The 12,456-nt window shown below is 43.8% G+C and overlaps 1 protein-coding gene across 1 annotated transcript; it reads left to right on the forward strand.

The window, feature by feature from the left end:
• Nucleotides 1-725: 725 nt before the first annotated feature.
• LOC127925142 (protein Jumonji-like) lies at nt 726-7,240 on the forward strand. Its single transcript, XM_052509923.1, has 3 exons — nt 726-1,046; nt 6,364-6,625; nt 7,088-7,240. The coding sequence occupies exons 1-3, from the start codon at nt 952-954 to the stop codon at nt 7,238-7,240; spliced, it is 510 nt and encodes a 169-aa protein (XP_052365883.1). The 5' UTR covers nt 726-951.
• Nucleotides 7,241-12,456: the final 5,216 nt, after the last annotated feature.

Consider the following 12,456-nt stretch of genomic DNA (forward strand, 5'->3'; position numbering starts at 1 on the left):
AGGTGGCCAGTTAGGTCGTCTGTTTCCCGGCGGCGTTCGTCTCAAGGTGTGCTGCGGCTACAGCGTCTCCGGACAGTGCACTTCGCCACCCCCGGTGGCCGAACACGGATACCAGGCTGCCAAGGTTGGAGCCCTGTCGTATCAATACTTGAAGGAAAAGCTATTAGTTGAAAGAAGAGTATAGTTTAATTCCAGTACATAATGTATTATAATGTTAATGCCATGCTAACATTACTGTAGTATTTAGTATAGTGTTACTAGTCATTGGCATCGGCATGTTAAATGTTGTTTTCACAGATAAAGTTGCAAGATCAGTTTTGTTTTAAAGTATTGGTCTTCAGCATTAGCAGATTTCAATTCTCCATAAAAAAAAATCTGAATTACTTTGCTGTTACAATAAAATATATATATATTGTTATTCAAGACAATTTTAAAATGATATAAATGTCTTTTAGCACAAATTAACGAAAATCCATTTTCGTTTAGGGTCTGATTACAGAGTTTGAACTCCTGTACCTGTCCTGTACCTCTCCATGCTCCTGTACATCTTGGGTGGCCAGTTTGACTGGAAAGTTCCAGTCCTGAAAGCTCTCAATAAGGGGTGGTAAAACCAGGCTCTAAAGTCTGACTTAACCAGCTTAGTTTAGTCAGTCAGTCAGTCTGTCTGTCAGTCAGTTCAGATATAGTGGACAAACTGAGGGTAGAAAGATGCCTCTGTACAGTGTTCCGCTGGTCAATTCACTATCAAAGATTCTGTTATCCACATGGATCTTAGTTCCCTACACATCTACTGCATGAAAGGAGGAGTTTGCGAGGGTTCACCAAACTGAGCACCTCCATTAATCTGAACTGGGATGTGTTGTGAAAGACCCTGTCATATCAAATGTTCAAATATCTCTTACCTCTCCTTCCCAGGAGCTGAAATGTCGGCCGATAGAGAGGTCCTTCTCCATGGAGAAGTTGCTGTACCAGATCGCAATGTCAGAATCCAAACGGGAGAATGGTGTCATTCTGAGTACCATGACCTCACTTCTCAAAGACCTCAGGTGGGTTTAACTATTTAACCAATAGCAGTATTATCATTCCAGATCACAGTATCAATAGCAGTATTATCATTCCAGATCACAGTATCAATAGCAGTATTATCATTCCAGATCACAGTATCAATGGTATTATCATTCCAGATCAAAGTCGTTCAGATCACAGTATCGTAACGGTATTATCATTTCCGGATCCCAGTATTATCATTCCAGATCACAGTATCAATAGCAGTATTATCATTCCAGATCACAGTATCAATAGCAGTATTATCATTCCAGATCACAGTATCAATAGCAGTATTATCATTTCAGATCATTCACGGTATCAATAGCAGTATTATCATTCAATTATTATCATTCAGTCACAGTATCAATAGCAGTATTATCATTCAGATCACAGTATCAATAGCAGTATTATCATTCCAGATCACAGTATCAATAGCAATATTATCATTCCAGATCACAGTATCAATAGCAGTATTATCACATTACATTTATTATCATTGTAGATCACAGTATCAATAGCAGTATTATCATTGTAGATCACAGTATCAATAGCAGTATTATCATTGGATCCAGATCTATTATGATATTATCTATTGCAGCAGTATTAATATCAGTATTATCATTCCAGATCACAGTATTAATATCATTATTAATATCAGTATTATCATTGTAGATCACAGTATTAATATCCAGTATTATCATTGTAGATCACAGTATTAATATCAGTATTATCATTGTAGATCTTTTAAGTATCAATAGCAGTATTATCATTGTAGATCACAGTATTAATAGCAGTATTATCCTTGTAGATCACGGTATTAATATCAGTATTATCATTGTAGATCACAGTATTAATATCAGTATTATCCTTGTAGATCCGCAGTATTAATATCAGTATTATCATTGTAGATCGATATTATCATTGTGAATCACCCAGTATTAATATCAGTATTATCATTGTAGATCACAGTATCATCATACATGGAATGTAATTCTACTCTTAAAAAAGGGCAATCTGGGATTTAAAAAATGACAAAACAGTCACCCCTCCAGTCACCTGTTGAATAAACAGCAGTCACCCCTCCACCTGTTGAATAAACAGCAGTCACCCCTCCACCTGTTGAATAAACAGCAGTCACCCCTCCACCTGTTGAATAAACAGCAGTCACCCCCTCCACCTGTTGAATAAACAGCAGTCACCCCTCCACCTGTTGAATAAACAGCAGTCACCCCTCCACCTGTTGAATAAACAGCAGTCACCCCTCCACCTGTTGAATAAACAGCAGTCACCCCACCACCTGTTGAATAAACAGCAGTCACCCCTCCACCTGTTGAATAAACAGCAGTCACCCCCTCCACCTGTTGAATAAACAGCAGTCACCCCTCCACCCAGCAGTCACCCCTCCACCTGTTGAATAAACAGCAGTCACCCCTCCACCTGTTGAATAAACACAGTCACCCCTCCACCTGTTGAATAAACAGCAGTCACCCCTCCACCCCTGTTGAATAAACAGCAGTCACCCCTCCACCTGTTGAATAAACAACAGTCACCCCACCACCTGTTGAATAAACAGCAGTCACCCCTCCACCTGTTGAATAAACAGCAGTCACCCCACCACCTGTTGAATAAACAGCAGTCACCCCTCCACCTGTTGAATAAACAGCAGTCACCCCTCCACCTGTTGACTAAACAGCAGTCACCCCTCCACCTGTTGAATAAACAACAGTCACCCCTCCACCTGTTGAATAAACAGCAGTCACCCCTCCACCTGTTGAATAAACAGCAGTCACCCCTCCACCTGTTGAATAAACAGCAGTCACCCCTCCACCTGTTGAATAAACAGCAGTCACCCCTCCACCTGTTGAATAAACAGCAGTCACCCCTCCACCTGTTGAATAAACAGCAGTCACCCCTCCACCTGTTGAATAAACAGCAGTCACCCCTCCACCTGTTGACTAAACAGCAGTCACCCCTCCACCTGTTGAATAAACAGCAGTCACCCCTCCACCTGTTGAATAAACAGCAGTCACCCCTCCACCTGTTGAATAAACAGCAGTCACCACCTGTTGAATAAACAGCAGTCACCCCTCCACCTGTTGAATAAACAACAGTCACCCCTCCACCTGTTGAATAAACAGCAGTCACCCCTCCACCTGTTGAATAAACAACAGTCACCCCTCCACCTGTTGAATAAACAGCAGTCACCCCTCCACCTGTTGAATAAACATCAGTCACCCATCCACCTGTTGAATAAACAGCAGTCACCACCTGTTGAATAAACAGCAGTCACCCCTCCACCTGTTGAATAAACAGCAGTCACCCCTCCACCTGTTGAATAAACAGCAGTCACCCCTCCACCTGTTGAATAAACAGCAGTCACCCCTCCACCTGTTGAATAAACAACCCCACCACCTGTTGAATAAACAGCAGTCACCCCTCCACCTGTTGAATAAACAGCAGTCACCCCTCCACCTGTTGAATAAACAGCAGTCACCCCACCACCTGTTGAATAAACAGCAGTCACCCCTCCACCTGTTGAATAAACAGCAGTCACCCCGCCACCTGTTGAATAAACAGCAGTCACCCCTCCACCTGTTGAATAAACAACAGTCACCTCTCCACCTGTTGAATAAACAGCAGTCACCCCTCCACCTGTTGAATAAACAGCAGTCACCCCACCACCTGTTGAATAAACAGCAGTCACCCCACCACCTGTTGAATAAACAGCAGTCACCCTACCACCTGTTGAATAAACAGCAGTCACCCCTCCACCTGTTGAATAAACAGCAGTCACCCCTCCACCTGTTGACTAAACAGCAGTCACCCCTCCACCTGTTGAATAAACAACAGTCACCCCTCCACCTGTTGAATAAACAGCAGTCACCCCTCCACCTGTTGAATAAACAGCAGTCACCCCTCCACCTGTTGAATAAACAGCAGTCACCCCTCCACCTGTTGAATAAACAGCAGTCACCCCTCCACCTGTTGAATAAACAACAGTCACCCCTCCACCTGTTGAATAAACAGCAGTCACCCCTCCACCTGTTGAATAAACAGCAGTCACCCCCTCCACCTGTTGAATAAACAGCAGTCACCCCTCCACCTGTTGAATAAACAGCAGTCACCCCTCCACCTGTTGAATAAACAGCAGTCACCCCTCCACCTGTTGAATAAACAGCAGTCACCACCTGTTGAATAAACAGCAGTCACCCCTCCACCTGTTGAATAAACAACAGTCACCCCTCCACCTGTTGAATAAACAGCAGTCACCCCTCCACCTGTTGAATAAACAGCAGTCACCCCTCCACCTGTTGAATAAACAGCAGTCACCCCTCCACCTGTTGAATAAACAGCAGTCACCCTCCACCTGTTGAATAAACAGCAGTCACCACCTGTTGAATAAACAGCAGTCACCCCTCCACCTGTTGAATAAACAACAGTCACCCCTCCACCTGTTGAATAAACAGCAGTCACCCCCTCCACCTGTTGAATAAACAGCAGTCACCCCACCACCTGTTGAATAAACAACAGTCACCCCTCCACCTGTTGAATAAACAGCAGTCACCCCACCACCTGTTGAATAAACAGCAGTCACCCCACCACCTGTTGAATAAACAGCAGTCACCCCACCACCTGTTGAATAAACAGCAGTCACCCCTCCACCTGTTGAATAAACAGCAGTCACCCCACCACCTGTTGAATAAACAGCAGTCACCCCTCCACCTGTTGAATAAACAGCAGTCACCCCACCACCTGTTGAATAAACAGCAGTCACCCCTCCACCTGTTGAATAAACAGCAGTCACCCCTCCACCTGTTGAATAAACAGCAGTCACCCCTCCACCTGTTGAATAAACAGCAGTCACCCCTCTACCTGTTGAATAAACAGCAGTCACCCCTCCACCTGTTGAATAAACAGCAGTCACCCCTCCACCTGTTGAATAAACAGCAGTCACCCCTCCACCTGTTGAATAAACAGCAGTCACCCCTCCACCTGTTGAATAAACAGCAGTCACCCCTCCACCTGTTGAATAAACAGCAGTCACCCCTCCACCTGTTGAATAAACAGCAGTCACCCCTCCACCTGTTGAATAAACAGCTGTCACCCCCTCCACCTGTTGAATAAACAGCAGTCACCCCTCCACCTGTTGAATAAACAGCAGTCACCCCTCCACCTGTTGAATAAACAGCAGTCACCCCTCCACCTGTTGAATAAACAGCAGTCACCCCTCCACCTGTTGAATAAACAGCAGTCACCCCACCACCTGTTGAATAAACAGCAGTCACCCCTCCACCTGTTGAATAAACAGCAGTCACCCCTCCACCTGTTGAATAAACAGCAGTCACCCCTCCACCTGTTGAATAAACAGCAGTCACCCCTCCACCTGTTGAATAAACAGCAGTCACCCCTCCACCTGTTGAATAAAACAGCAGTCACCCCTCCACCTGTTGAATAAAAGCAGTCACCCCTCCACCTGTTGAATAAACAGCAGTCACCCCTCCACCTGTTGAATAAACAGCAGTCACCCCTCCACCTGTTGAATAAACAGCAGTCACCCCTCCACCTGTTGAATAAACAGCAGTCACCCCTCCACCTGTTGAATAAACAGCAGTCACCCCTCCACCTGTTGAATAAACAGCAGTCACCCCCTCCACCTGTTGAATAAACAGCAGTCACCCCTCCACCTGTTGAATAAACAGCAGTCACCCCTCCACCTGTTGAATAAACAGCAGTCACCCCTCCACCTGTTGAATAAACAGCAGTCACCCCTCCACCTGTTGAATAAACAGCAGTCACCCCTCCACCTATTGAATAAACAGCAGTCACCCCTCCACCTGTTGAATAAACAGCAGTCACCCCACCACCTGTTGAATAAACAGCAGTCACCCCTCCACCTGTTGAATAAACAGCAGTCACCCCTCCACCTGTTGAATAAACAGCAGTCACCCCTCCACCTGTTGAATAAACAGCAGTCACCCCTCCACCTGTTGAATAAACAGCAGTCACCCCTCCACCTGTTGAATAAACAGCAGTCACCCCTCCACCTGCTGAATAAACAGCAGTCACCCTCCACCTGTTGAATAAACAGCAGTCACCCCTCCACCTGTTGAATAAACAGCAGTCACCCCTCCACCTGTTGAATAAACAGCAGTCACCCTACCACCTGTTGAATAAACAGCAGTCACCCTACCACCTGTTGAATAAACAGCAGTCACCCCTCCACCCCTTAAATTGACCCTTTCCACAACTTTAAAAAAAGAGTAAACAGTAGCCATTGGTTACAGACGATACACCAGTCTGCTCTACCTGTTCCAGGGATACAGAGTTGAGACAACGCAGGGATCTGTTTGACGCCGGGCTGCGGTCTGTTGCCCGCTACTGTAGCCATGACAACCAGGCCTCGTCAGAGAGCAGGAGGATCCAGCGCCAGTGGCTGAGGCTCGACCCCTCAGACCGACGCTGCCAAGTGTGCCAACACCTCTGCTACCTCTCCATGGTGAGTCTTTACTGGGCAGGGAAGGTTGGGCACAAACATAGGCAGGGATTCAATCAAAGGCATGTTGTCGACAAGAGCACTGTACGGCCAACAAGGCACCTTCTAAAGGCCATTTCCCTGATGTCATCAATGGTTAAGTCTGCAGATGGCATCAATGGTTAAGTCTGCAGATGGCATCAATGGTTAAGTCTGCAGATGGCATCAATGGTTAAGTCTGCAGATGGCATCAATGGTTAAGTCTGCAGATGGCATCAATGGTTAAGTCTGCAGATGGCATCAATGGTTAAGTCTGCAGATGGCATCAATGGTCTGTGTCTTGATAGCATGCTCACTCATGCACTGCAGATGGTTCAGGAGGGAAAATGTGTTTATTCTGCAGATGGCATCAATGGTTAAGTCTGCAGATGGCATCAATGGTTAAGTCTGCAGATGGGAGCTCAATCGTAATGTCCTGTTCAGAAAAAAGACCAGGTGGTCTTACTGTTTATTGTCCCCTGAAGGGAAAATGTGTTTATTCTGTGTCTTGTGTTTATGTCACTGCAGATGTTCAGGAGGGAAAATTTTTTATTCTGTGGCATGCTCCTCATGTCACTGCAGATGGTTCAGGAGGGAAATGTGTTTATTCTGTGTCCTGATGGCATGCTCCTCATGTCACTGCAGATGGTTCAGGAGGGAAATGTGTTTATTCTGTCCTGATGGCATGCTCCTCATGTCACTGCAGATGGATTTCAGGAGGGAAAATGTGTTTATTCTGTCCTGATGGCATGCTCCTCATGTCACTGCAGATGGTTCAGGAGGGAAAATGTGTTTATTCTGTCCTGATGGCATGCTCCTCATGTCACTGCAGATGGTTCAGGAGGGAAAATGTGTTTATTCTGTGTCCTGATGGCATGCTCCTCATGTCACTGCAGATGGTTCAGGAGGAAAATGTGTTTATTCTGTGTCCTGATGGCATGCTCCTCATGTCACTGCAGATGGTTCAGGAGGGAAAATGTGTTTTATTCTGTCCTGATGGCATGTCCTCATGTCACTGCAGATGGTTCAGGAGGAAAATGTGTTTATTCTGTCCTGATGGCATGCTCCTCATGTCACTGCAGATGGTTCAGGAGGAAAATGTGTTTATTCTGTGTCCTGATGGCATGCTCCTCATGTCACTGCAGATGGTTCAGGAGGGAAAATGTGTTTTATTCTTCATCCTGATAGCATACTCCTCATGTCACTGCAGATGGATTCAGGAGGGAAAATGTGTTTTATTCTGTCTGATAACATGCTCTCATGTCACTGCAGATGGTTCAGGAGGGAAAATGTTTTATTCTTCATCCTGATGGCATGCTCCTCATGTCACTGCAGATGGTTCAGGAGGGAAAATGTGTTATTCTCATCCTGATGGCATGCTCCCTCACGAAGATGGTTCAGGAGGAAAATGTGTTTATTCTGTGTCCTGATGGCATGCTCTCATGTCGCTGCAGATGGTTCAGGAGGAAAATGTGTTTATTCTTGTCCTGATGGCAGATGTTCAGGAGGGAAAATGTGTTATTCTTCATCCTGTGGCATGCTCCTCACGTCACTGCATGTCAGGAGGGAAAATGTGTTTATTCACAGGTGGTTCAGGAGTGGTTGAACGTGGTGTTCTGTCTGGAGTGTGTCCTGCTGTCATTTGCAGAAACACAAGTCCTGCCCGAGGCCTCAAAATGATGTACCCGTTACGACGAGGCTACACAGTACACTACACACTACTACAGTAAACTACACTACTACAATACACTACAGTACAGTACACACTACTACAGTAAACTACACTACTACAGTAAACTACACTACACTACACACTACTACAGTAAACTACACTACTACAGTACACTACAGTAAGCTACACTACTACAGTACACTACACTACTACAGTAAACTATTACAGTACTACTACACTACTATTACAGTACACTACACTACTACAGTACACTACACTACACACACAACAGTAAAGCTACACTACTACAGTACACTTCAGTACAGTACACTACTACAGTAAACTATACTACTACAGTACACTACACTACACACTACTACTACAGTACCCTACACACTACTACAGGACCCTAGGCACTACTACAGTAAACTACACACTACTACAGTACACTACACTCCTAAGCTACACTACACACTCCTACAGTACACACCTACACTACACTACAGTAAACTACCTACTACAGTACAACTACACACTACTACAGTACACTACATTTACACTACTGTACAGTAAACTACACTACTACAGTACACTACTACAGTACACTACAGTACAGTACACTACTACAGTAAACACACTACTACAGTACACTAAAACTACATTACACACACACTACTATAGTAAACTACACACTACTACAGTAAACTAACTACACACTACTACAGTAAACTACACTACTACAGTAAACTACACTACTACAGTACACTACACACTACTACAGTACACTACACACTACTACAGTAAACTACACTACACACTACTACAGTACACTACTACAGTACACTACTACAGTAAACTACACTACACACTACTATAGTAAACTACACTCTACGACAGTAAACTACACACTACTACAGTAAACTACACACGACTACAGTACGCTACTACACTGCTACAGTACACTGCTACAGTACCCTACACTCTACTACAGTAAACTACACACTACTACAGTAAACTACACTACTACAGTACACTACACACTACTACAGTACACTACACACTACTACAGTAAACTACACTACACACTACTACAGTATACTACACAGTACACTACTACAGGAGAGACAGTAAACTACACACTACTACAGTTACACACGACTACAGTACACTACTACACTGCTACAGTACACTGCTACAGTACACTGCAGTACACTACTACCAGGAGAGTGAAAATTCTCAGAACATGAAAGCAGTTCAGTTCAACACCATCAGTACATTCATAGTCCAGACCTCCATTATTAGGCAGTAGGAGGTCGTCAATTACTACACCCACTCTTCAATGTCAACCCACATTCTTCTTCTCCTGATTCCAATTCCTCTTCCTCTCAGGACCAAATCAACCATCTGGTGAGCAGGGTGTGTGGGAGAGTGCTGGAGAAGAGTGGCGCTGAGAAGAGGAGAGGGACGAGAGGACTTCAGGGCCCCGGTGAGGGCGTCCACCGGCCAAACGCAGCGCCCGAAACAGAACCTCCATCACTGTGTCCCTCACCCGCCTCCCCTCCTCCACCCTGCCCAAGACCGCCCTCAGCTCTAAATAACTCACATCATGGGCGTTCGCCCATTACTTCACATCCTTCCTTCCTGGGTTCTTTGAGGTAAACACAGATTTACAAGTGGTTAGGTTACTACCACCCAATTACGGTCACCGATCCAACCGATTCACACCTGTGATTACTTCAAAGGAAGGAAGGAAGGACTTGTGAAGTGTTCCAACAGGACCAGTGCTTCACTACGGTACATTTCTCTCTGCTCAGTGTAGAGAATGTGCTCCTTAAACCACGGCTTTTGCACTAGAGTAAAAAAAAAACATGTTTTTAAGAGGCATTAATGGCTGGATTCAGTTCCGTAAAAATGTTAGCGTGGATCTTCATCGATATGGATTGAAACCCAGCCCTTCGTCCAATACTGTATATTGTATCTAGATATCACAATATCCTCCTAGCTACACCTACTGTTATTACCTACAGACTTCACTTCCCTGGTGCTACATCTTGGTGCTCGATTTATACTGTCTTTGGTGTAGTAGTAGTAATAATAATGATCATTTCTCTTTTGCTCAAAGCCATTGGACTGCATCCTGAACTGTGAACATGTTTTTAGAACTTGTTACCAATAAGTTGATTCTACACAGTTTTGCGTTTAGACTCCAACCAGTAATAAGGCTCTTCAGGGTTTGTAATACATGAATTACGATACAAAGATTGTTCCAGCGGGAGCGCAAAAAGTGGGTTGTGTTTATTAGTGCTAAACGTTGCAAAACTTTTGCAAACAGAAAAAAACAAGCGTTCCTTATTGGACATGTTCAGGTAGTCCCTCCCGTTTTGGCCCTTTTGCTTCCGTTTGGTTCCTAGTGAATACGACCCTGGCCTCAGTATTAAACAGGGCCTTCTCAGATCATTGATGTTATAATTATTTAGAGAATTGGCCAAGAGTGGAACGGTAATCATGGGCTTCACATCGCTCATCTGACCATTTTGGTGTGAAACACTGTGCCTAAAAAAATAAAAAAAAAAATGCATACTAATAATTTTCAATCACTTCTGGTGCCGATAGTTTTGTTTTGTGACCAAGTTATCCACTCTAGACCCTTACAGGCTCTTGACCTGCAACTCTTGGGTCTGCGGGACTGCGTTCCAAATGGCAGCCTATCCCCTATTTAGAGCACTAATTTTGACCCGAGCCCCAAGGGCACTATATAGGGAATAGGGTGCCATTTGGGAGAGTCACAGTCCAGGTGTTTTATCAAAGAACAAAAACTGAAAACCACAACAGCATTGTACATATAAAACATTGTCAATGTCTAAAGATACATGTACCTGAGCCTTTTAAGGAATGGAATGCAGTGTTTTGGAGTAGGGGGGATTTATGAAGAAAAGCCTTACCACCCCCCCTCTCCACCACCAGTTACTTCTGTGGCCCCGTACAAACAAGGGTTGTGATACAAAACAAATCTAGAATTACACAAGTTTTGTGGAGACGGTGAAATGGTTGTGTAAACATTTTTTTGTGCAGACAAAAAAATATATATATTGTATCACAACCCTTGTGTCAACTGTGTTGGATTGGGGGCCAGGGTTGCCCTGGTAACAAGTATGGAGAAGTGCTGCATAGTTTGAATCCCCTCGTTTTTTACCTAAACTTTTTTTAATGAAAAGGGAAAATAAGTAGAATAATAATAAAAATGCTAAAATCTACTATGTACAGAAGGAGTAACTCCTGTTGTTGCACTCCAGCCTCACGACAAGAGTCCTTTCAAATCAGCTTGTTGAGACCCCTTACAAAAACTAGCCATTTTCGAAGTTCACATATATACAGAGTTGGATGTTTTTTTAAAAGCTTCATGTTTTGGTTGTTTTTTTACAACAGGCTCATTACAGCCGACCGTCTCATTTCTCTGATTCTGTTTTCCTTCCATGCTGATTCAAGTTGGACAATGACCGTTTTATTTTCTATTTTATTTGTTAGTACCCATTAAGGTTGAATAAAAAGGTTTGACAGTGTCTATCCAAATGTGTTCTTCTCAGTGCCGTGTGTCTGTACCCTCCAAGCATCCTGCCCAAACATCTCTGTGTTTAAGAACCACCAAGCTATTCTAGTTATTGACTTCAAAGCTTTGGTTTAAACTTCCAGTGTAATGTCTGAAGAATGCAGTCCCTTTAACATTTTAAACATTTACATTACATTACATTTAGCAGACGCTCTTATCCAGAGCGACTTACAAATTGGTACATTCACCTTATGACATCCAGTGGAACAGCCACTTTACAATAGTGCATCTAAATCTTTTAGGGGGTGAGAAGGATTACTTTATCCTATCCTAGGTATTCCTTGGATAGGATAAAGTAATCCTTCTCCCCCTTAAAAGATTGAACGGTAATCATCTAGATATCACAATATCCTCCTAGCTACACCTACTGTTATTACCTACAGACTTCACTTCCCTGGTGCTACATCTTGGTGCTCGATTTATACTGTCTTTGGTGTAGTAGTAGTAATAATAATGATCATTTCTCTTTTGCTCAAAGCCATTGGACTGCATCCTGAACTGTGAACATGTTTTTAGAACTTGTTACCAATAAGTTGATTCTACACAGTTTTGCGTTTAGACTCCAACCAGTAATAAGGCTCTTCAGGGGTTTGTAATACATGAATTACGATACAAAGA

This window comes from Oncorhynchus keta, unplaced genomic scaffold (genome assembly GCF_023373465.1).
Source record: "Oncorhynchus keta strain PuntledgeMale-10-30-2019 unplaced genomic scaffold, Oket_V2 Un_contig_5186_pilon_pilon, whole genome shotgun sequence".
In the NCBI taxonomy this organism is placed as follows: Eukaryota; Metazoa; Chordata; class Actinopteri; order Salmoniformes; family Salmonidae; genus Oncorhynchus; species Oncorhynchus keta.